The 25,985-nt window shown below is 39.6% G+C and overlaps 1 protein-coding gene across 3 annotated transcripts; it reads left to right on the plus strand.

Moving 5' to 3' along the window:
- Positions 1–34: 34 nt before the first annotated feature.
- Positions 35–24,112, plus strand: PRPF4 (pre-mRNA processing factor 4). Of its 3 annotated transcripts, none has more exons than XM_007526740.3 (14): positions 35–169; positions 899–1,076; positions 2,691–2,877; positions 7,542–7,629; positions 9,250–9,329; positions 9,548–9,641; positions 10,551–10,645; positions 12,771–12,829; positions 14,435–14,558; positions 16,965–17,054; positions 20,076–20,198; positions 20,305–20,412; positions 20,502–20,620; positions 21,794–24,112. In XM_007526740.3, exons 1-14 carry the CDS (start codon positions 143–145, stop codon positions 21,985–21,987), a joined length of 1,566 nt encoding a protein of 521 aa, XP_007526802.1. In that variant the 5' UTR covers positions 35–142; the 3' UTR covers positions 21,988–24,112. The 3 variants fall into 3 exon arrangements, with proteins under 3 accessions (XP_007526802.1, XP_007526801.1, XP_060055955.1); XM_007526739.3 differs by having other exon boundaries at positions 53–169; positions 896–1,076; XM_060199972.1 differs by lacking the exons at positions 35–169; positions 899–1,076; positions 2,691–2,877; ... (1 more) ...; positions 9,250–9,329; positions 9,548–9,641 and having other exon boundaries at positions 12,732–12,829.
- Positions 24,113–25,985: the final 1,873 nt, after the last annotated feature.

Below are 25,985 nucleotides of genomic sequence, written 5' to 3' on the forward strand. Positions count from 1 at the left end.
CCATCATGCTTCACGACGCTCAGAGAGCGGCGTCGACTCGTGTCACTTCCGGTTGATGACGCAGTTCCGCTTTGCTGGGCGCGCGGTGGATAGTCTGAGAGGAGAGCTGGGCTTTCACTGAACCTTCCGACTATAGCCCAGCATGTCTTCTTCCCGAGCCTCCTCCACGGTACAGATCTGCATTCACTCTAGCAGAGTGCGGGACGAGTGGGATCCCTGCGGGACCGAGCCCTTAGGGAACGAGCTAAGGAGGTGGAGGGCCGTGGAGAAATAGTGCTTGATTCGGTCTTGAATTAATAGTAACATGTTTCGTGATCTCTAAGTGCTGTTTATGTGCTTTAGTTCATTTCCATTTCCCACTAAACCCGGAATGGTAAATACTTCTACTTCTGATCCAAAAAAAAGATCTTTGAAGTGAAGTGTCTTGGCCAAGACAGATGGATATCAATGGCAAACCTCTTAATTGTAGCCAGGCCTCCTAACTTAATACCACGCCTGAAAACGTTTGAAATGCAGAGAACTTTGTAACTCGTTCACCATGAACGGCCGGTGTGATTAATCTTTGTGTTTCCCCTGTGATAAACATTCACCTCGGAAGTTTCATAAAATCCAAGAAGAAATGGCACTTAAAAGCACACACTCCAAAGTAATTCCTTGATAGAAAATTACCCAGAGATATTCACTCGTCTTATTAGCCTCTCTCTAGCGGTAAAGCTTGATTTAGTTGAGAGACTACCACCAGCACCCCCAAATCAGGAAAAGTATAACTGAGATCTTACTTGTCCCGTCCATTGGGGAAGAAATCGAATTGAAGCTTAGAAAATGCGTCGTTCTTTGGGAAAGGCTAATAAATTGCTGAGATTAAGTTTTAAATTAATCCAGATCTTTGATTTAGCAGGCAGCCAAAACTAAGGCACCTGATGACTTAGTTGCTCCTGTTGTAAAGAAACCTCACATCTATTATGGAAGTCTGGAAGAGAAGGAGAGGGAGCGTCTGGCTAAAGGAGAGTCTGGAATTTTGGGGAAAGAAGGACTTAAAGCAGGAATTGAAGCAGGAAATATTAACATCGCCTCTGGTAAGAAACACATTCTGAGTCCTTTGCATTGGGTGCTCAATTTTCTGTAGTGAGTAGCTTCCTAAACTTAGACATTAGGTGTCAAAAGTTTTAAATATTTTTTTATATTTATTTTATTTATTCCCTTTTGTTGCCCTTTTTTTTTAACTGTTGTTGTAGTTATTGTTGTTATTGGATAGGACAGAGAGAAATGGAGAGAGGAGGAGAAGACAGAGGGGGAGAGAAAGATAAGACACTTGCAGACCTGCTTCACTGCTTGTGAAGCGACTCCCCTGCAAGTGGGGAGCCGGGGGCTCAAACCGGGATCCTTATGCCGGCCCCTTGCGCTTAGCGACACCCGCGCTTAATCTGCAGCACTACCACCCGACCCAGTTTTAAATATTTAAACTTGTATCCCTAAGACTTTACTTGTCAACCCTGCTTAGTATCTTCCAGAGAGCCATTCTCTTAAAACCTTTTAATGTTTTTCCCCCAAGAATGACTGAAGATATTTAACCAAGATCTTATTTAGTTAGTTGATTTAATTTGTTTTTTGGACTTCTAGCATAGGTCTGGCATTGACTTGTAGCTATTTGTGATACTTAACTTTTTTCTAGTTTTTCAGTTTTTTTAACCAAAATAAGATACTTTAATATATATAAATGAGAAAGAGGTAGAACCTGAATATCACTCCAGCTCATGCAGTGGCAGGGATCAAACTTGGGACCTCATGCTAAAGAGGCCAATGCTCAACCCATTGCACTCCTCCCAGGCTGTGAGATACTTTTTTTTGTATTATTATAAAAGCAAGAGCCACTATTATTTTTTAAAAAAACATAACTACAACACTTTTTTTTTGTTTGTTTCATTCATATGTTTGTATTTGCTATGGCTTTTCAAAGTAGATTCTAGATCTAAAAATACATATGCATTTTTCATATATATATATGTATGTATTCTAAGAAGTACCATTTTTCAAGTTATTGTTAATTAAACTTGTAAGTGTACTCTGGAGGTATTTTTTTAAATCTAAATGCCTTTACTAGTCTGTACATGCATAACATTTCACAGTTTTCCACATAGCAGTAGAATCCCCCACTAGGTCCTCTGCCATCATTTTCTGGAGATATTTTAGAAATTAACTTTGATACTAATTGAAATGACATTACTGACTAGAGAAGTAGCATAATGGTTCTGCAGAAAGACTTTCATGCATGAGGCATGAAAGGTTCCAGGTTCAGACCCCAGTAGTATTATCATAAGCCAGAGCTGAGCAGTGCTCTGATTTAAAAAAAAAAAAAACCATTACATTGCTATTTTATCTCTGGATAGAAGGTCAGCTCAAGTCATTTGCTGTATGTTCCATTCCCTTAGTTCCTCATCTCTTCACAGCTGTATGTTTATGTAAGTATCAAATGAAACAAGATGTCTTGGACCACTATTGTGCCTTATAAAGCTATGTCACTTAGTTTTCTGTGGCAAAGTTTAATGAGGAATGATAAAAAACTACATAAAGTGTATAACAGATTAGGCAGTTAGCTTTCATGCATAGACTATTTGTAAAAAAAAAAATTGTTTTTCCTCCTATTAGAAAATAAGTAGTAACAGTGTTTGTGTTGCCTGTTCTTTTTATAGGAGAAGTGTTTGAAATTGAAGAGCACATCAGTGAGCGACAGGCTGAAGTATTAGCTGAGTTTGAGAGACGGAAGCGAGCCCGGCAAATTAATGTTTCCACGGATGACTCAGAAGTCAAGGCTTGTCTTAGAGCCTTGGGGGAACCCATCACACTTTTTGGTGAGGGTCCTGCTGAAAGAAGAGAAAGGTACCTTTCAAAATATTTATTCTTCCTTTTCTATCAGTAGTTTTGATGTTCTAGTTTCACCTTTCAGCTGGTATTTGTAACCAGAACTTAATAGAAAGACTGGGGAGGTGGGTGAGCAATAGAACAGATATCTTTTTATGTTCATGAGGCCTGTGTTCAGTTCAGTCCTTATCATCATCATTACATATTTATCACAGTGCGCAAGGATGCAGGTTCAAGCCCCTGGTCCCCATCTGCAGGGGGAAAGCTGAGAGGTAGAGCAGGGCTGCAGGTGTCACTCTCCCTCTCTCCATCTCTTGTCTCTTCTTTCCCTTTCAATTTTTCTCTGTTTCTTAATAATAAATAAATAATATTTTTGAAAGGGAGAGAGAAAAGATAATTTGGACTGCTGGACTGAGGTTTTTGAAGGGGGTTTAAGGTAGGGTGAACTGGGTTGCAAGGGCAGAGGGAGTCCACTGGACTTGCGTGGATATTGGTGTTTTGGTAATAGATGTGGCGTAGTTATCTCAACAAAACATTGAAAACAAAAATGAAATGACCATCATAAATGATGGCATGGTACTCCAGTTTCACTCTCAATAAATAAAGAACAACCTTTAACAATATCTCGGATAATGTTGTCAGAATATATTATTAAGTTGTGTTGATATACTTGAACTCATAATAATCTAAGTCTGAGACCATGTTTACTACACACCTAAGCTTTGTTTATGAAGAGGATACTGTCCACTGAATGTGGAAATTTGAGTCAACATTCTTGTCATCAAACTTTGAAAATCTAGACATTAGACATACTTCTTGTCCTTAAATGTAGTTTTTTGGATATAATTAAGAGGGAGCACTCTCGTATTGCTCCTCTTGTGATTTAAGGCTACAGAGCTTCTTTTTATTTTATTTTATTTTATTTATTCCCTTTGGTTGCCCTTATTGTTTTATTGTTGTTGTTGTTATTGTTGTTATTGATATTGTTGTTGTTGGATAGGACAGAGAGAAATGGAGAGAGGAGGGGAAGACAGAGGGGGGAGAGAAAGATAGACACCTGCAGACCTGCTTCACCACTTGTGGAGTGACCCCCCCTGTAGGTGGGGAGCCGGGGGCTCAAACCAGGATTCTTATGCCAGTCCTTGCACTTTGCACCACCTGCACTTAACCCACTGCACTACCGCCTGACTCCCACTACAGAGCTTCTTAATGATCGCCTGGTCACATGAGGTTATGAATATAACCCGGTGTCTTTGTGTCCACTGCTGAGTGAGATCTCCTGGGCTTTTTGGAAGTGTTGTTACATTTATTTACCTTCTTGAAATCCTCATTCCATCATTTCCTTTTTAATTCATGGCAAAATGGTTGTTCCCTCTCTAGTAAAGCTGCTTTTTATTAAGGTCACCAACTCATCTTTCCTACAAAAAGCCTTAGTACATTTCCAGTCACTCCCTCCTTAGAACGCTCCCTCTTCCTTGGGTCTCATAAAAACAATTCTCCTGATTTTCCTCTTGTCTTTCTAGCCAGTTCTTCTCACTTGATCTTGTAGCCCTTTTTTCCCTGCCTGATCTTGATAAGCTACGGTTCTCTGCCCTTACTTTTTTTTTTAAGGGGGTTAATGCTTTACAGTGCAGTCATTGATATATGAATACAATTTCATTATACACCAGGACCCCACAGTTGTCTTCTATCCTTCCTTCCCCAGAGTCCTTTGCTTTGATGCACTACATCATGCCCAGTTCACACTTCACTTTGTGTTCTTCCTCCCTGCCCTTCTATATTACTACATCCTGCTTGTAAGTGAGATTATCTGGCAGTTATTCTTCTTTTCTGCTCTGCCCTTATTCTACATTAGATCCACTGCAGTGACATTGTTTACCATATATATTTTGTAGCTTCCAGATTTCTCTAGCCTAAATATCCTGTTAACTTTGAACTTAACATGTTTGATTTGAACTCATCCTGTTCCCTACATCTTACTTGTTCTGATTGTAAATTGTACTACCATGCACACCATTTCCTGCTAAAAACCTAGCTCCTTTATGATCTGACAGCAAAATCTAGACTATTTCTACCTCCAGTTGTCTTTTCTCTATTTACATTGTTTTCACATGTAGACTGTCAAAATAACTGCATGTACATAGTGTTAATTATTTGCTTAAATTCTATAGTGTCTTCTTATAGTTGGAGTGAAAAAGCACAGCAAAGGCAAGGGAAATAGCATAATGGTCATACAAAAAACCCCTCAGATCTTGAGACTCTGAGGTTCTAGGTTCAGTTCTCCACACCACCGTGAATTAACCTGACTCCTTGTAAATAAGCCACTCCTATATTCTATCATAGTATTTACTTTGTTTTATTGTAGGGTTTCATCACTCCAGGCCAACTTTTTCAATTAGAAACAAGGGATGGGAGGAGTGGGGTGTATATGTGTATACTAAAGCTTCCTTTAGTGCAGTGGGGCCGGCCTCATATGACAGACAGTACACTATTCAAGTTAGCTGCCTTACCAACCAGTAATAAATTGTTTTCCTTTTTTTTCTTTTTTTAATTAATTTATTTATAAAATGGAATAAGTTGTTTTCTATAGATAGAGACAGAGAAGCAGAGAGTGAAGTGATATAGCACTGAAGCTTCCTTCAATGTGGTGCCAGCTGGGCTCAAGTCTGGGTCATGCACTTGGCAAAAGAGTGTACTATCCAAGTGAGCTATTTCGCCAGCCCAGTGTGTGTGTGTGTGTGTGTGTGTGTGTGTGTGTGTCTACGTACATATATGCTTTACCATTTATGAAGCTTCCGCCTACCCCACCCCCCCACAGGTGGAGACCTTGAACCTCTTTGTGTATGATAACACATATGCTCCACTAGAGGCACCACTGTCTGGCCCCCTCCCTTTCTGCCTTTTACTTCTACCAAAGCACTTCTCAGCTCTGATTTATGGTGGTGCTAGAGATTGAACCTGGGAACTCTGGTGCCTCAGGCATGAAAGTCTTTTTGCATAGCCATTTTACTGTCTCTCCTGCCTATTTAGTGCACTTTCATTGTAGTTTATTGCTTGTCATCTCCACCAGCAAAGCCTATCTTAATCATTATTGTGTCATTAAAAAAATGAATGTTTTAAATCTTTATTGCCACTACCTTAATTTAGTCTACTAGTAAGACTCAGAGGATTCCTACTGTCTACTTTTTCCTGCCTCTGTTCTTCACTCTTCAGTTAATTATCTTTACTTCTCTGGGGATCTTTCTTAAATGTAAAACCTTGTTAGCATGGCATTATAAGCTTTTTGTCACCTGACCCCTATTTATGCTTCTGGTCATACTCCTCACCATTCTTTTCTTATAATCTGTCCTCCAGGTTCTTCCCCAAACCTCTACTCCTTAACTCTTCTTGTTTTTAAGATTTATTTAATTTTACAAGAAAACAAAACACCCAAATACCACTTAGCTCTGGCATATGGCAGTGTTAGGAATTAGATCTCTGGGTCTTCAGACATGCAAAGTGTCCTTAAAAGCTGAACTATCTCCCTATTTCCCATTGCTTAATATTTGTTAAATCCTCTGCCTCATCCTTCCTTTCTCATACTTTACCTATTGTCCTGACTAATTAGAGAGACAACTCAATTTAGATAACATCTCCTATGTTTTTCCTGACCCCAAACCTATATTGGGTACTCCCTTTATGTTATCCCAGAGACCCTCTGTTTACCACAGTCATAATAGCTAGTACTACAGTTTCCTGTTATTTTCTATATTCATTTTCCTCCTTGGCTATGCTATTTGAAATCAATATCTGTTTCTTAGTCATTGTGTGTATTTCACACAGGTCAGAATCCAACACATTATGGTATCAACTGAAGGTTGAAAGTTCAACAAGTGGTAGTACTACTGTTGGGGCTAGTTGACTCTAGTAGGGTCGTTGCTTGTAGTTCAGCTTTGAGCACCTTCAGATGAAGAAGATTGTGAGAAATCACATTGGAAGTTTAGACATGACAACTTTACTCATAAAGAAAGTTGCCTTGAGCCCCAGCTCCCTAACTGTAGGGGAGTTGCTTCACAAGTGATGAAGCAGGTCTTCAGGTGTCTATCTTTCTCTCTGCCTCTCTGTCTTCCCCTCCTCTCTCCATTTCTCTCTGTCCTATCCAACAACGGTGACTTCAACAACAATAAAACAACAAGGGCAACAAAAGGGAATAAATAACTAAATATTAAAAAAAAAAAAAAAAAGTTGCCACTGGGGCGAGTGGAGGGTAGATAGCATCATGGTTATCCAAAGAGACTCATGCCTGAAGCTCTAAAGCCCCAGGTTCAGTCCCCTACACCACCATCAGCCAGAGCTGAGCAGTGCTCTGGTAGAAGGAGGAAAATGGAGGGGGAGGAGGAGCTTGCCAGTGGTTTGTTTGATGAGAGGAAGGAAAGATCTTGGGCCATATCTTCCTGGGAAGGCACATCCTTTGTCATGTACACAACCCAAGGTTGAACCAGGTCCCTGTACTGCCATGGAAGTTTTGTACTGTGGTTCCTTTCCCACTGTCATACTGAAGTCATAATCCCCAGAGCAGTGAAACCCCAGTGAAGACCAAAAAAAAGGTAGGGAGTTGGGGAAGAGGCTTTGCTCCCTTTTTAGATCTGTGTTTGTGTAGTCTCATGTCAGATTTAAATTGTCTCTCTTTTTTTTTCTTCCAGATTAAGGAACATCCTCTCAGTAGTTGGTACTGATGCCTTAAAAAAAACCAAAAAGGATGATGAGAAATCCAAGAAGTCTAAAGAAGAGGTACAAACAGGTTTCTAGCTATATAGTGTAAACCTTAAGAAAATGAGAGAAGGATCTTCTCACTATCTGTTTTAAGTGTTTTTGTTTTTGCTTTGCTTTGCTAGGATAAGGGAAGAAATACCTTTAAAGACTGTCATTCAGGGTCAGGCAATTGCGTACCGGGTTAAGCACACATAGTACTAAGCACAAGGACCCACACAAGGATTCCAGTTTGAGCTACTGGCTCCCAGCCAAGGGGGAGTCGCTTCACAAGTGGTGAAGCAAGTCTGCAGGTGTTTCTCTTTCTCCCTCTCTCTCTATCTTCCTCTCCTCTCTCAACTTCTCTCTGTCCTATCCAATAAAATGGGAAGAAAATGGCCACCAGGAACAGTGGATTCATAGTGCTGGTACCAAGCCCCAGCAATAACTCTGGAAGCAAAAAAAAAAAAAAAGACTATCATTCAAAAATAGTTATTGGTAAAAGTCTGTGGGGGGGAGGGGGCTGGGCAGTGGTACACCTGGTTGAATGCACACATTACTGAATGCAAGGACCCAGCTTTGAGCGTCCCTCATTCCCACCTTCATGGAGAAAGCTTTGCAAGTGGTGAAGCTGGACTGCAGGCTTTTTGTGTCTCTCCCACTCTACCACCCCCTTTCCTCTTAATTTCTGGCTGTCTATTCAATAAATAAATAAAGATAATAAAAAGGTTAAAAAAAAGTCTGTGGGGGCCAGGTGGTGACCCACCCAGTAGAGCTCACATGTTAACCATGTTCAAAGACCCGGTTTGAGCTCCTTGCTCTCACATGCAGGGGAAAGCTTCATTAACAATGGAATAGTTCTACAGGTGTTTCTCCTACTCTGTCTTTCTCTCCCTTTCTGTCTCACCCTCTATCAGAAACAGAAAGAAAACGGGGGGAGGGAGGAATGGTGGAGTTATGCAAACACCAAGCCCAAGTAATAATCCTGGTGACAAAAAGTATGAAAAAGCTCATTGAGTTTCCCATTCAGAAGAGAAGCACAGAGACTGATGAAGCCACTCATTTGGATAGTGCGCTGCTTTGCCATGTGTGAGACCCAGGATGGAGCCCAGCTTCCACTGCATTGAAAGAAACTTTGCTGCTGTAGTCTCTCCTGTCTCTGTCTCTGACAAAAAAATAAAAATAAAACAGGATTTGAAAGAAAGAACCATAGCATTCCTCATGTAACTTTCCATGGAGAACCAGAAATCATCCAGTATGAAATCTTAGAAATAAACATAATAAAAAAAAAAAAACCATGTTTGCAGGGACAGATGGTGATACACCTGGTTAAGTATATGTATTACCATGCATGGGACTCAGATTCAACCCCCAACCCTCACCTGAAGGGGGAAAACTTCACAAGCATCAAAGCATTACTACAGGTTTCTCTCTGTCTCTCTCCTTCTCCATCCCCTTTCCCTCTCAGTTTCTCTATGTCCTATCAAATAAATAAATATAGTTCAAAATATTTTAAGAAAAAAGGAAGAATACATATTTGCTTGATTTCATCCCTTTATTGAACTAGTTCACCTTTCTGGGTAGTTACAGTAGAAATTTGACAGATAAGAGAGGGCAGAAATGTTTCAGACTTAACATTTTTTGTCTTAATTTAACTTTCAGTATCAACAGACCTGGTACCATGAAGGCCCAAACAGTCTGAAAGTTGCTAGACTGTGGATTGCTAATTACTCACTGCCCAGGTAAAGAGAACTTTTAGAAGAAAGAAATATTTTTGTTTTGTTTTGTCTCAAAGAACAAAGATTTATTTATAGTGACTTTACTTAGTAAATGACATCACATGCTAGGGATGTGTGTGAACCCATGGAGTTTTCTGTTGGTGTTTGGTTGGTTTTGTTTTTTTTTTCCTTTGTTTATAGCCTATTTTATTCATTAACTTAATGTTGTTTCTGTGCCAAAGGGCCATGAAACGCTTAGAAGAAGCCCGTCTTCATAAAGAGATTCCTGAGACAACTAGGACCTCGCAGATACAAGAGCTGCACAAATCACTTCGGGTAAGATACTTTTCTTTTATAGTTGTCCAATATCTTAAAGTTTCTTTTATATATATACTTTTTTAGAATATATGCTTTGACATATCTTTAGGAAGATAAAGGCAACTATAATTATTCCTCCACCAGACTATGGTATTGCTATTTGGTTTACTACCATCCAAGTACTAACCAGGCCTGGCCGTGTTTAGCATCCGAGATGGCTTCCAGGATATGACTACAGATAGATACACAATTGCTGTTTGGGAGGAGAAGGAACTGTATTTGTTACTAAGCAAAGGCCAATAGTTCTGCTCATCTCTCTCTTTTTTTTTTTTTTATGAAGTATATTTTATTTGTTGTGTTTTAATGAGAATGAGATAGAGACAGGTATATACTGAAAGACCAGAGCACCGCTCAACTCTGGCTTATGGTGGTATAGGGGATTGAATTTAGGATGTCTTTTTGCATAATTATTATGTTATTTTCCCTACCCTCAATTTTCTCTCATATATATATATATATATATATATATAATTTGTTTATTGGATAGAGGTAGAAATTGAAAAGGGGAACACTGCAAACCATTTGCAAATCTTTCCCTCTGCAGGTGGGGCTCAGGAGCTTAAACCTGAATCTTTGCACACTGTAAACGAGCGCTCAACAGGGTGTGCGTAGTGTGTCAAAGCTGTATTTTAGATATCTGTGCTTTTCCTGTCCATGGTTAACTGACAACTAGTGATACTAAAACTGTAGAGGAAAGCATGCAGAGTTCCGGATAAGCCTTTACCCTGTTCTCTCAATAGTAGTGTCTCCTAACAAGAATTTTGCTGGGGGTGGGAAATACACACACACACACATATATATTTTTTAACACAGTGGAAAAAAGGAAACTTGGATTAGCCTGTTAATGATCATCATTTTTTTTTTAAGTCTTTGAATAATTTCTGCAGTCAAATTGGAGATGACCGACCTATCTCCTACTGTCATTTTAGTCCCAATTCCAAAGTGCTCGCCACAGCCTGTTGGTAAGTCCTATTTTACAGTGAATTTTTTTTTCTTAAATTGGGGACATGGTTGGGGGTAGGATCAGCCCTTGTTTTAGACATCTATTTCTATAACTCCTTTTGTTTCCTATGATCACATTAAACTAGAGATATTACTGTTGTAGCCATTATAGTATATAGTGAAGTCTTTGTGAATAGTTCTGACTGTACAAGGAGCCCAAAAGATCCATGACTTGTAGCAGTCTGTCACATTGTTGACATCACTATTTTGGAGCATTGCAGTGCTGGGGCCTCACATGTATGTGATTTCACTGCTCCCAGGAGGACTTGTTCTATTTTTCATTTAAAGAGAGGTAAAGGCATCATAGCACTGCTCCAAAATCTGTGGAGCTTCCCCTGATGTTGTGACACTTCCATGTGCTACTGGGCTCAAACATGGGGCCTAGTGCATCTTAGTGTCCATAGTTGTTCTGTGTTAACTATCTTCTTAGTTGTGTAACCTAAGCAAGACATTTAATCTCTGTAAACTTTGGTTTTCTTATCTGTCAAGTCAGGTGAACTAATGCTGGTAAAACATTTTGCCTGGTTATAGTGCTTGTTATATAGCAAGGACTCAGTAAATGAACTATTGTTTTTATTTTTATTTACCTTTATTTTTATTTTGCCTCCAGGGTTATTGCTGGGGCTCAGTGCTTGCACTATAAATCCACTGCTCTCAGCGGCCATTTTTCCCTTTTTTTTTTTAATTTGACCAGACAGAGAGAAATTGAGATGAGAGGGGAGATAGAAAAGATAGCAGACCTGCTCCACTGCTCATTCCCCCTGCAGGTGGGGAGCAGGGGCTCAAACCCATGTCCTTATATATGTGCGCTTAACCAGGTATGCCACCACTTGGCTCCCTGAAATATAATTTTAGTTTTTTAATTTTCTACTTACCATTACATATATAGAAAATTCTTATGATTACTTTGTCTTTCTCTTTAGTTTTAGTACTAACAGTATTTCTAGTTAACCTCTGTGGGACATGCTCTTATGAGTGAATAAACTTCTTTATATTTGTGCACAGAAGCAACTTAACTAGATAGAAAATAATAATATTGTGTCTGAGAAGAAAGCCAAATACCTCCACAAATTCCTCCATCTTTCCCAAGATTCTGGGGCTGTTGCCTTCACCATAAAGTAGAGTTATCATTTTAGCTTTACATAACTCACTCTTCTATTATAAAAATTATAAGAGCGGGGCTAGGGAGACAGCATAATGGTTATGCAAAAGCCTTTCAAGCCTGAGACTCTGAGGTCCCAGGTTCAATCCCCAGCCCCACCATAAGTCAGAACTGACCCGTGTTCTGGTGTAAAAATAATAATAATAATAAAATAGAAAGTATAAGAGCAACTTGTTAGAATTTCTACAGGATAAAAAGTTGTTTAAAAATACAGCAGCACAAGGGGCCAGGAGGTGGTGCACCTGGTTAAGCACTCACGTTACAGTGCGCAAGGACCTGGGTTCAAGCCCCTGGTCCCTGCCTGCAGGAGGAAAGCCTCACGAGTGGTGAAGCAGGCCTACAGATGTCTCTCTTTCTCTCACCCTATCTCCCCTCCCTTCTCAATTTCTCTCTGTCTCTATCTAATAATAAATAAATATACAGCAGCAGGTATCAATATTTAAAGAAACAGTACCACTACTGTTACTACTATTATTATTGGATATTTTTTAGTTTCTATTACAGATTGATCCAGAAGCTAGACTACTAACTTGTTTGTTTGTTTTGGTTTTTATTTGTTTTTTTATAGAGACAGAAATTGAGGGGGCTGGGTGAGGTAGAAAGGGAAAGACACCTGTAACACTTGTTTCACCATTTGTGAAGCTTCCCCACCCTGCAGGTGGGGATTAGGGGCTTGAAAAAGGGTCCTTATACACTGAAATGAGTGTGTTCAACCAGGTATGCCACCACTCAGCCTTCTAACTGGTGCTTTATCTCTCTGAATATAGCTTTCTTTTATAAGTCTTCTTTTTCCTTTCTGTTTGCCACTGTAATTTTGTTTGGGGGCGGGGGGTCACAAGAAACTGGCCTCTAGTGATGTTACCAAGGTACCTTTTCCTTCCCAGACCAACCCTGGCTGAGATGCTTTCCTTTGTATTTGATAGGAGTGGGCTTTGCAAGCTCTGGTCTGTTCCTGATTGCAACCTCCTTCACACTCTTAGAGGTGAGTTAGAATCTTATTTATCTGCTTATTTGTTTGTTTTCCCAGTGTAAATTCTTGTCAAACAGTTAAAGTACGTGACATTCAGACACAATACACACAAGATCATTATTACTTTTTTTTTTATAATGTTGTCCTAGGGAATGAACTATGGACCTCACACATGATTAATACCACTGAGAACCATTGCAAATCAATTTTTATTCTCTATGTAGAGAGGGGAAAGAGAGCAGAAGAGACAGAGAAGTGAATGATATCAAAGCACTGCTCCACCACCATCCATGGACTTCCCTTTATGCTATTGTGGTGCTGGAAATTGAACCCGAGACCTCACAAACAGGCATGTGCTCTACCTCCTAAGCTAGAGCTAATCCTCTAAGGCATTTCACATAGTACTCAATGAGCTATCTCTAGTATGTGTTTAAATTAAATTGGTTTTTTTTGTTTTGTTTTATTCTTATTCTTATTTAGATTTATTTGTGAGAGAGAACCAGAGCATCACTCTGACACATGTTATGCAGAGACTTAACTTGGGACCTCATGCTTAAAAAGTTTAGTGCTTGGGGGCCGTGCAGTGGCTCACTGTGTTGAGTACACATATTTTCTTTCTTTTCTTTTTTTTTTTTAATTTTTTTTTTTATTGTTTTTATTTGTTGGCTAGAGACAGCCAGAAATCAAGAGGGTTGGGGAGATAAAGAGGGAGAGAGACAGAGAGACACCTGCAGCACTGCTTCACCACTTGTGAAGTTTTCCCCATGCAGGTGGGGGCCAGGGCTTGAACCCGGGACCTTGTGCACTATAGCATGTGCAGTTAACCAGGTGCGCCACCACCCGGCCCCTGAGTACACATATTTTCATGCACAAGGACCTTGGTCTGAACCTCTGCTTTCCCCTGTAGTAGATGCTTCACATATGGTGAAGCAGGTCTGCAGATGTCTTATCTTTCTCTCTCCCTCTCTATCTCCGCCACCCCTCTGAATTTCTCTCTATCCTATCAAGAAAGGGGGGTGCCACTGAGAACAGTAGATATACAGTGCCAACACTAAGCCCCAGCAATAACCCTGGTGGCAATGAAGAAGAGAAATGAAAAGAACAGAATAATGCTTTATCCACTGTGCCACCTTCTGGTCCACTTTTATTTATTTATTTATTTTCTTTAGAAAAATAGAGCTAGGGAAGCAAAGAGAAAGCATCAAAGATACCAAAGTTTCCTTTAATGATGTGGGGGCTGAGCTCTAACCTGGGTCACAGTTTGTTTATTTACCCAGGCTTATCACTGGGGCTGGGTGCCAGCACTACGAATCCACTGCTCCTGGTGGCCATTTTTTCCATTTTTATAGGAAAAAAACGAGAAATTGAGAGAGATGGGGAAGATAGAGAGGGGAAGAAAAAGATAAACACTTGCAGACCTGCTTCAATGCTTGTGAAGCAACACCCCTGCAGCTAGGGAACTGGGGGCTTGAACTGGGATCCTTGTGCTTTGTACTATGTGTGCTTAACCAAGTGCACTACCACCTGCCCCCCCCCCCGGTTTATTTTTCAGTAATCAAGTGGTCATTTTAATAGGGACTGGGAACTCTTTAAGTTTCATATTTTATACTTGTTCAGGTCATAACACAAATGTAGGAGCAATTGTATTTCATCCCAAATCCACTGTCTCCTTGGATCAAAAAGATGTCAACCTGGCCTCTTGTGCTGCTGATGGTTCTGTGAAGCTTTGGAGCCTTGACAGGTGAGTATTAATTGTTTTGCTGTCCATGCAGTTATCCTGATGGTAATTGCTAATAGTTTGTCCCTTGGAACCTGAAAATCTGATATATATCCCTAGGCCGAGATGCTCCAGAAGTTAGGTAACTTAGTGTGAAAGTAAAATGAAAGATTTCTTTCTTGGGAGCCAAGTGGAGGCCCACCTGGCTAGGCGCACATGTGCAAGGACCCAGGTTTGAGCTCCCTCCCTCCCACCTGCAGGGGGAACACTTCACAAACGGTTAAGCAAGCCTACAGGTATCTCTCTTTGTCTCTCCCTCTCTATCTCCCTACCCCTATCAATTTCTCTCTTTCCTGCCAAATAAACAAATAAAAGGTAAAAATGGCCTCCGGGAGCAATGGATTCATCATGTAAGCACCAACAATAGCCCTGCTGGCAAAAAAGAATGGGGAAAAAATTTATTTCTTAGCTCTCTTATCATCAGGGGAATTACATTATTTGTTATTTTTGGATACTAATTTTTTTCCCTCTAGCATAGTACCCACTGTTTACTAATGGGATCTATCGTGCCTCCTATGTAGTGGGTTGACATTGGAGAGCTGCAGTTTGGCAGACTGACCAAAGATAATATTCTTGGCAATATATTGCTTCTTAGTAAGTAGCCATGGGGAGAGGAAGATGAGGTTTTCTCTGGTTTTTTCTTCTATTGCCAAGGAAGTGATGTCTCCCCTCCCCCCTTTTTTGTAGTTTTTTTTAATATATATTTTTATTTATTATTGAATAGAGACAGAGAAATTGAGAGAGGAGGAAGACATAGGAAGGGAGAAACTTGCAGCCCTGCTTCACCACTTGAGAAGCTTTCCCCTTGCAGATAGGGACCAGGGGCTTGAACCCAGGTCTTTATGTACTAATATATGTCCTTAACCAGGTACACCACTGCCTGGGCCCCTGTGATATCACCTCTTAACATCATTTTTTACTTTTTACCTAGATTGTACTTTGCAGTTACAGTAGGTGGTTTGTTTGTTTTTTCAATGTTTCTCAAAGTATTATTTTCCAAAAGTTTGGAGGTAGCTAGTTGTCCAAAAGACATCTACACTCAGTTGTGTGTTTTCTTTCTTAGGAAAAGCACAAAGGCTTTTTTTACTCCAGGATTTTGTAAAGAGCTAATTAGTGTGTCCACTGTATGTCAGACAGGGTCTTACCTAGGAACACAACATGTTTTAATTGGCTTTGGTAATACTTAGCAATATTTATTCCCCTTGGGCTTTGGTTAGTTCTGTGTGTGCACATTGACAGAGTTCTTTTTTTAATTGCCCTCTTTAGGGTTCATGTTTATTTCCTTTTGATGGTGCTTTGACACCATCAAATATATATATATATATATATATATATATATATTATGTATATATATATAGTATGTGTAGAGAAACACTTGCAGCACTGCTTCACCAATTGTACAGCTCCCCACTTCCTGCAGGTGGGAGCTGGGGGCTTAAACCTGGGTCCTTGCACATTGTAATGTGTGCACTCAACAAGGTATGCCACCAACCACCCCCTGCTTTGATTTTTTTTTTTTTTTTTTAAACCAGAGCTCTGGCTTATGGAGGTGAAGGGGATTAAACTCTGAGTTTGAAACCTCAGGCATGAGAGTCTGCATAACCATTACGCTATCTACCCCTCACCCTGCTTTGATCTTTCTATGGTTGCTGTATAGTCAAATATACTTAAAAGAGAGTTAAACCTCTATTAGTTCCTTTTTTCATATAGATCTTTGAATGAACCAGAATTTGACAGTAATTTATCTGCAGTTCACTTGCACCAAAACTATTTGATTTCTGTAGCTTCCCTTACCTAAAAATATTTTCTCTATAGAAGCTCAGCACTGCTTTATGCAGAAATTTATTTTCTTGCCAGGCTAAAATATCATTTATTTTTCTCTATCCTAAGTGATATAATACTAAGTTTATTAGATTCTTGACTTGAAGTTAGAATGAGTTCTTTGAAGTGCTGCAGGTAATTTTGCCCTGTGGGCATGTGAAACATTTCTTTTTATTATTATTATTGTTTCTTTTGTTGATAGAGACAGAGAGAAATTGAGATGGAAGGGGAGAGTCAGAGAAGGTGATAGACACCTGCAGCACTGCTTCACCATTTGTGAAGCTCCCCCTCTATAGGTGGAGACAAGAGACTTGAAACTAGGTCTTTGCACTTTATAATACATGTTCTCTACTGGTGGCCCACCTTCTAGCCCCTCCAAACCTTCTAAAACCTTGTGAAGTAGCATGTATTGTTATTAGCCCAAAAGTTTTCACAAATTCAAATTTACTTAAAGTTTGATCTCTCAGATCATACAATGCATAAGTTAATTCGGTGAAAATGTACATGACTGTGAAATTGTGTACTCATTTACGTTTGGTCTTTTTTCAGTGATGAGCCAGTAGCAGATATTGAAGGTCATACAGTGCGTGTGGCACGAGTAATGTGGCATCCTTCAGGGCGTTTCTTGGGCACTACCTGGTAAGCAGTCTTGCTATTCTGTGTATGCTTATGGCAACTATTTAACTCTTTATAATGATTTATAGGTGAAATTTTAAAGATCTTCAAGTAGAATTTTCTTAGGCTTCAGTGAGTCAGAAGAGCGACATATGACATAGTTAGGGTTAATTGTATTCACTTTTAAGTTACAGTTACTAAGAAATTTCAAAATTATTAATGGCCAATTTTCAGTCTTTTGCTTCTTGACCAGTTTTAGAGGTGTAAATTTTATTTGTTGATCTTTATTTATTTATATGTTGATTTTTGTATTATTATTGTTATGCTACACATTGTATTATGATCCTTTAGCTTACAGATAGATCTCCCTTACTGTGAGGCTAGAATATGTTAAATGTTAAAGAGCTTTCGGATTTTGGTTATTTACATTCTGTGGGATGGATAGTGTACAGTTTAATCAGTCTTGACAAATGCATACCTACATTCTTGTCAATAAAACATTTCCATCACCCTAGAAGTTTCCTTCATACTCCTTCCCAGTCACCTCCTCCTTTCCAAAGCAAATACTAAACTGATTCCTTCTACCATAGATTAATTCTGTCTATTCACACTATATGAACTCATTTGTGTCAGATTTATTTTATTCAGCAGGTTTTTGCCAGGTGGTAACACACCTGATTGAGCACACATTACAATGCGCAAGGACCTGGGTTCAAACCTCTGATCCCTACCTGCAGGGGGGAAACCTCTCTAGCTGTGAGACAGGGCTACAGGGATCTCTTTCTATCCCTCTCTCTTTCACCCCCTTCCCTCTTGATTTCTCTATACAATAAATAATTTTTTTTAAATGTTTAACAGGGGTGCAGAGAGTAGATAGCATAATGTTTATACAAACAGACTCATGCCTGAGGCTCCAAAGCCCCAGGGTCAATCCCTTGCACCACCATAAGCCAGAACTGAAGAGTACGCCAGTTAAAAAAAAAAAAAAAAGTTTAATAGGTTTTTAAGATAAATTTATAGTATTACAATTTTTTTATTGCTGAGGAATGACTACCACAGCTTGTCCATTCTGTTGATGAACACTTCAACTATTTCTAGATTTTGACTAGTTAGAACAAAGCTATACACTACTTTTTGTAGATAATTTTTTTTTGTTACTTTCTCTTGTGTATATACTTAGAAATACAATACAATTACTAGGCTATAGGATAAATGTGGTTTTAGCATTTTTTGGATTTCTGAGGGGGGAGGCTGTTTTTAGGACCACCCCATTTATTTATTATTTTTAGAACTTTTTTATTTTCCCTTTTTATTGCCCTTGTTGGTTTTTTATTATTGTTGAGTTATTATTTTTGGTATTGATGCCATTATTGTTAGATAGGAAAGAGAGAAATGGAGAGAGAAGGGGAAAACAGAAGGGGAAAGAAAGACACCTGCAGACCTGCTTCACTGCCTGTGAAGCGACCTCCCTGCAGGTGGTGAGCCTCATGCTTGAACTGGGATCCTTACTTTTGTCCTTGCACTTTGTTAACCTGCTGCAATACCACCTGACTCCCCCTTTTATTTATTTTTATTTTATCTGATAAGACATAAATTGAGAGGGGAGCAAGAGATACAAAGGGAGAGAGAGACAGAGACACCTGGAACACTGCTTCTGAAGCTTCCCTCCTACAGGTAAGGACGGGGAACTTGAACTCTGGTCCTTGCACATGGTAGCATGCACGCTTTACCAGGTGCACTGCTGCCTGGCCTTTCAAGTGGTTTTCCAAATAGTTAGTACTATTTTATATTCCCAGAATTCATCCTTGCCAACCTTTGTTATTTTCAGCCTTATATTATTTTGTTCAGTCTAGAAGATGTGTAGTAAATCTTAGTGGTTTTAATTATCATTATCCTAATGACTCTGAGTGTTGAGTACTTTATCATAAACTTGCTGATCATGTGTATAACCTCTGTTGTATGGTGTCCAGGTGCTGGCCTATTTTTTTATTGACTTTTCTTTTTTTTTTTTTTAATATATTTACTTATGTATTCCCTTTTGTTGCCCTTGTTTTATTACTGTAGTTATATTGTTGTTGTTATTGATACCGTTGTTGGATAGGACAGAGAGAAACGGAGAGAGGAGGGGAAGACGGGAGGGAAAGATCGTGAAGCGACTTCCCTGCAGGTGTGGAGCCGGGGGCTGGAACAGGATAGTTATTTTGGTCCTTGCGCTTTGCGCCACATGCTCAACTCCCCATACATAGACTTTTCTACCACCATCTGTAAAAAGTTTCCATGTTGAGATTGTAGGGTGTTTTGTTTTGGTTTGGTTTGGTTTGGTTTGGTTTGGTTTGGTTTGGTTTGGTTTTTGGTGCCTTAATTGAAATGCATTTAACCATATATGTATGGGTCTGTTTCTATTCTTTGGTCCCTTGATTGTGTGTGACTGATTTTGAATTTCAGCATCCTCTTTAGAGCCAAATAAAGGTATAAATTTCTCAGTGAATAAAAGGACTTAATGGAATTGGGAAAGGAAAAAGGCAGTAGAGCAGTCCAGAAGGTAACACAGTGGCTAAAACATTGGACCTTGAAGCATGAGGTCCTTAGTTTGATCACTGGCAACACATGTGTCAGAGTGATGCTCTGGTTCTCTCTGCCACTCTCATTAATAAAGAAGTCTTTAAAAAGAAGATGGCAGCAACAGAGATTGAGAGGGATGGGGCAGAAAGCGAGGAAGAGAGACACCTTCATCATTGCTTTACCACTTCCCCTACAGATGGGGACCAGGGGCTTTAACCTCGGTCCTGTCTGCATTGTAATGTGTGTTCAACCAAGTGCACCCACCACCTGGCCCCCCTGAAGTGGGTTTAGAAAGCCTTCAATCTTCTGATTAACATTTAAGATATAGTTAATTATTGAAATACTTCTCCTAAAAAGCAATTTCTCATAAATTTGTTTGTATGGTTAGTTTTAGAAACATAATTTAAACAGCAACTGTTCAATATACCTTGGATATCATAGGAATTGAATGTCTGTGGATTGATTGTTAGTTTGCTTTTTCAGTTATGACCGTTCATGGCGATTATGGGATTTGGAAGCACAAGAGGAGATACTACATCAAGAAGGCCACAGCATGGGTGTCTATGATATAGCCTTCCACCAAGATGGCTCTTTGGCTGGTACTGGGTAAGGCTATTCTGCCAGGGGCAGTTTAGTAGCCTCACTTCTTACACTTGCCTGATTTTGCAGAAAACTGAATTCTATATGTTCGCTTATAAATTTTTTTTGTCAGAGGATTGGATGCATTTGGTCGAGTTTGGGACCTGCGCACAGGACGTTGCATCATGTTCCTAGAAGGACACCTGAAAGAAATCTATGGAATAAGCTTCTCCCCCAATGGGTAAAATAAGTTCATTCAGTGAGAGGTGGGAAGGATAATAGGTCCAAAAGTCCTCTTTGTTTCTAACTAGTATGATCTTTAATCTGCAGTTACCATATTGCAACTGGTAGTGGTGACAATACCTGTAAAGTGTGGGACCTTCGACAGCGACGTTGTGTCTATACCATCCCTGCCCATCAAAATTTAGTGACTGGTGTCAAGTTTGAGCGTAAGTTTTTTTCCTATCTTAAAACTACCTAATCTTTATGCCAGTCCTTGTGCTTTGCGCCACCTGCGCTTAACCCGCTGCGCTACCGCCCGACTCCCCTAAAACTACCTAATCTTAAGAGAGAGTGCATTTCCATGAAAGGCATGTCAGACATTAGCTTAACTTAAAAGTGAAAATGGGAAGAATTTGGACTATGTTGAAGAAGCCAACTATACACTTTTATACTTTCAAGTAGAATTATGACACAACATGTTCCTTCCTAGGAAGCAGAGACTTCATGATTTGTTTAATGTTTTTCAATATTTATTTATTTATTTATTCCCTTTTGCTGCCCTTGTTGTTTTATTATTGTTGTTATTGATGTCATTGTTGTTGGATAAGACAGAGAGAAATGGAGAGAGGAGAAGAAGACAGAGGGTGAGAGAAAGATAGACACCTGCAGACCTGTTTCACTGCCTGTGAAGCGACTCCCCTGCAGATGGGGAGCCGGGGGTTTCGAACCGGGATCCTCACGCTGGTCCTTGTGCTTCACGCCACATGCACTTAACCCTCTGAGCCCGACTCCCGATTTGTTTCATTTTTTTCCTCTGTGAAAATTCTTCTCTCTCTCTCTTTTTTTTTTTTTTAACTTCAGGGTTATTGCTGGGGCTCAGTGCCTGCACTATGAATCTACTGCTCCTGTAGGCTATTTTTTCCCTTTTGTTGCCCTTGTTGTTTATCTTTGTTGTTGTTATTGCTGTCATTGTTGTTGGATAGGACAGAGAGAAATCGAGAGTAGGAGAGAAAGACACATGCAGACCTGCTTGAGGTGGGGGCTCAAACCGATATCCTTCTGTCAGTCCTTGCACTTGGTGCCATGTGACCATAACCCACTGTACTACCACCTGCCCACCCCCCCCCATGAAAATTCTAAGCACTGAATCCTTAATGTTATTCTGAACAGATTGTTTATCAGAGAAATTTGTTTCCCTAAGTCTGCCTTTAGTTGTTCCTTTTTTCTAGAGGCCTGATAGGAATATAGAGCAGAGAGTTGGGTTTTTGTGACTGTGGAAGTACATTCTTTTTGAAAGTGATATATACTAGCAGGTATTTTTGCTCTGTGTGTGTATGTGTGTGTGTGTGTGTGTGTATAATACTTGGGTTCCTTAAGCAACTCTCTGTCTTCCTTTACAGCTATCCATGGGAACTTCTTGCTCACTGGTGCATATGATAACACAGCCAAGATCTGGACCCACCCAGGCTGGTCCCCACTGAAGACTCTGGCTGGCCATGAAGGCAAAGTGATGGGCCTTGATATTTCTTCTGATGGTCAACTTATAGCCACTTGTTCATATGACAGGACCTTCAAGCTCTGGATGGCTGAGTAGGCAGGACCATGGAAAAGGACTCTAAATTCCAGCTCACCCTTAAGAGCCATTTTCAAAAGAATGGAATTGAAATGTTTTGTTCTATCATGGTGTTGCTTTCTTTTTATTTTTTCCAATTACAGACCATTTGTAGAATTGGATTTTCATGTCAGCCCCCACTCCAGGCAGGCAGCTCTGTTCCTGGATGTTGGTGAACTTTTTTCATGGTTGAAGTTTTAATTTTCATCTTCAAACCCCACCACGAACTGTGCAGACTTTGTTTTTTGTTTAAGTGCCCTGTTGCCTCCCTCAAGCACTCAGGACTGTGACTGACTCCATTGTAATCCTTGAAGCTTGGCTTTCCATTATGGTATATATCCTGAACTATATGTGAGCCACAGAGCAAGGCAGCTGGACTATGATTTGGAAGCCTTCAAACCTCAACACATGCTGGTTAAACAACTCCTGGCCTAAGAATCATCTCTATACTTTGAGAATAGATGTTACCGAAGCAGACTCAGCTGTGCGTAGAGTTATACAATAAAAAAGAGCATATCTCTTCCTGTTGAGTTTGCTTGGAATGCTAATAACTGCATCAGGAAGTGCAGAATTGATCATCCGCCTTGTCAGAAAATGTTTTCCATTTTGCTTTTAAGTTTGACATCTTTTATGTTAGCCTAAAGCTAGGCCATTGTGTGAAGAGCCAATGAAATTTTTAGAAAGCAAACATGAAGTCACTATTGAATAGCCTTTCTGCTGGCTACTTAAATGATGTACCTTTTATATTAAAGTAATCCAAAAAAAAAAAAAAATCCCTAATGGATATTCCTAGACAAACTTTTTTCTCCCTTTCATTACATGCTTTCTGAAGACCAAAATCCTGTTATAAAATTATCCTTAAAAGTTGTGTGTATGTATTTTGAGCTCAAATGATAGCTCACTGTGTAGGACCCATGTGTACAGCTATAGCTTTGATTCCCAGCATCATATGAAAATACCACAGAAGGGGCTGGGTGGTAGCACACCTGGTTGGGTGCACATGTTACAGTGCACAAGGACCCAGTTTCAAGTCCCCCGTCCCCACCTGCAAGGGGAAAGCTTCACGAGTGCTAAAGCAGAGCTGCACGTGTTTCTCTCTCCCTCTCTCTCTCTCTCTCTCTCTCTCTCTGTTACCACCTTCCTTTTCCATTTCTGGCTGTCTCTATCTAATAAAGATTAAAGAGAAAAAAAAAGAAATAAAATACCACAGAGTAAAAGGGGTTGGAGGAAGTAAGTGGTGGCATGCCTAGTTAGGTGCACACATTACAGTGCTTAAAGGATGCATGTTCAAGCCCCTGGTCCCCACCTGCATGAAGCAGTGCTGCAGGTGTCTGTGTTTATCTCTACCTCCACTCTCAATTTCTGTCTTTCCAGTAATAAATAAAAATAGTTTTAAAATAAGGAAAGAAATGAAAATAGCACAGAGGCACCAGGGGGACACTCTGATGCTATGGTATTTTTCTGTCTCTGTCTAAGTGAATGAATTGGGTGGTGAAATAGTGCGTTCACAAGGCACCAGCTCTAGAACAAAATGTTTTTGGAATATAGTTGAACATATTCTGAATCTGAGCCATTGACATTTAGAGCTTATTTGGGGGGATTGAGATGTAATAAATGATCTCAGCCCGGGTGGTGGTGCACCTGGTTAAGTGCTCACATAGTGCACAAGGACCCAGGTTCAAGCCCCTGCAGGGGACAAGCTTTACAAGTGGGAAAACACTGCTGCAGGTGTCTCTTTGTCTCTCTCTTCTCCCCTCCCCTCTCAATTTCTGATTCTTTTTTTTAAATATTTTTCTCTTTTGTTGCCCTTATTTTTTATTGTTGTAGTTATTATTGTTGTTGATGATGATGTCGTCATTGTTAGATAGGACAGAGAGAAATAGAGGAGGGGAAGACAGAGAAGGGGAAAGAAAGACACCTGCAGACCTACTTCACCACCTGTGAAGTAGCTCCCCTGCAGGTGGGGAGCCGAGGGCTGGAACCAGGATCCTTACATCAGTCCTTGCACTTTGCGCCACATGCGCTTAGCTCACTGTGCTACTGTCCGACTCCCCTCAATTTCTGTTTCTATCCAATAATAAATAAATAAATACAATGATCTCAAAAATGGCTGATTACAATTTCTATTAATAAATGTTTTTTTTTTTTTTTTTTAAGTAGAAGGCTTTTACATTATGGGCCTTATCAGTAAACTGTATAATTTTTATTCAGTTATGCAGCAATAGCCTTATTTCACAAAAAATGCAATTACCAAACTTAAAACATGGTAAAGTCATTTTGAAATTAAGGAATTTGGAAGCAGAAAGTATTGGGTATAGAGAAAATTCAAAGGGTTTTTATATGGTCTATTGAATGTTTAAAACGCACTTGATCTGCCACTCCAGAGATGCTGAGTGATAAGGTGGCTCTCTCCAACTCTAATATTATTCTATAAAAACTAAAGGTATAATATCAATACATAATGAAATGTTTGGTTTAATTATAACTATAGTTATATAGTTATAGTTATAACCTTCTGAATTGACCACTCAGCCTTGCTGTTAGACTGTTTTCTAAATTGTTTTTTCTTTTAAGATTTATTAGTAAGAGGAGAGAGAAGCAGAGCATCACTGGTATATGGGATGCTGGGGCAAGAACTTGGGACTTAATCCGCTGCACTATATCCCCATCCACAGGTTGTCTAATTATTAATGGGCTCTATTTACTCCATATTGTTCACCATAAAAATTATTTGTAATAAACTATAAAGTACTGATAGTAGTCATTGGCATATTGGCATTTAATTTAGATTTAGTTTTCACTTTTTCAGGTTTAAATTTTATTATTTTGTGTGTTTGTTCGTTTTGTAATTGTTCCCAAGAAATGTAGCAACTGGGTGAAAGTATTTCACTTAAGGCTTTGGTAGAGCAAATGTGTGTTAAGTTATAGGGGAGTGGGGTCATACACATATTGCATAGAAAAAAAAATATGTCATGGCTTTTCTGACTACCCAACGTGTGTGTGTGTGTGTGTGTGTGTGTGTGTGTGTGTGTGTGTGTGTTTTTACTAGAAATGTAAGAAAGCAACTAGGGAACATAAATCAGATGTGTCATTTCATGATATCAGTGAAGACAAGTAAATATAACCTATTTTCATCACAGAGTTTATGCCTAGAAACTGTACTGGGCACACTTAAACATTTAATTCTCCTAATCTTATAAATTAAGTGATTATTTTCCTTTTAGAGAGAAAAGTAAAACTCAAGGAAGTAGCTTACTCAGTGTTATCAGCTGGTAAGTGTTGGAGGCTGATCTGTGATTTTACTGTATTTATTTACCAAAACTGGTCAGCTCTGGTTTATGGTGGTATTGGGGATTGAGCCTCAGACCTTTGATATCTCAGGCATGGAAGTCCTTGCATAATCATGCTATCTCCTCAGCCCTAGTCTGTGATCTTATCAAGAGATTTCCTAGGGCTTTATTAAGTATGTTGACAATACCGAAGACAGACCAGCTCAGCCATCGTGATCTGTTTCGTTTACAAAGCCTAAGCTTTTTAACCACTATGCTTTTTTAATATATATTTATTTATTTATTATTAGATAGAGACAAAAACAGAGGGAAGAAGGAGAGACAGACCCCTGCAGCCCTGCTTCACTACCTGTGAAGCTTTCCTTCTGCAGGTGGGGCCCGTGGGCCTAAACACCGGGCCCTTGCGCACTGTAAAGTGTGTACTTAACCAGGTGCGCCGCTGCCTGGCCCCTACTACTATGCTTTTTATACCACCCTTTTGACAAAGTGCATCTGTTAATGTGACTTCGTGCCAATAGAAGTTAAGGTAATTCTACTCTTCTGCTTCATGAAGTTAAAGAGATTATAGTGTTTTAATAGGGATCCATTTGCATTTTGGGATAGGTGGTATTTGTTGGGTGCAACTGTGTTAAGCATGGAAGCAGTGTTGATCTCTGAATAGTAATAGCCAGAAACAGAACCCCAGCCCCC

Source organism: Erinaceus europaeus, chromosome 10, assembly GCF_950295315.1.
Source record: "Erinaceus europaeus chromosome 10, mEriEur2.1, whole genome shotgun sequence".
Lineage (NCBI taxonomy): Eukaryota > Metazoa > Chordata > Mammalia > Eulipotyphla > Erinaceidae > Erinaceus > Erinaceus europaeus.

Bases quoted from the DNA above. Each gene is read 5' to 3' on its own strand.
- PRPF4 (XM_007526739.3), top strand. From the start codon at position 143: ATGTCTTCTTCCCGAGCCTCCTCCACG. The intron at 10,646-12,770 runs GTAAGTCCTATT...TGTATTTGATAG, and splicing joins GTGCTCGCCACAGCCTGTTG to GAGTGGGCTTTGCAAGCTCT. The intron at 20,199-20,304 runs GTAAGGCTATTC...TTTTTTTGTCAG, and splicing joins GGCTCTTTGGCTGGTACTGG to AGGATTGGATGCATTTGGTC.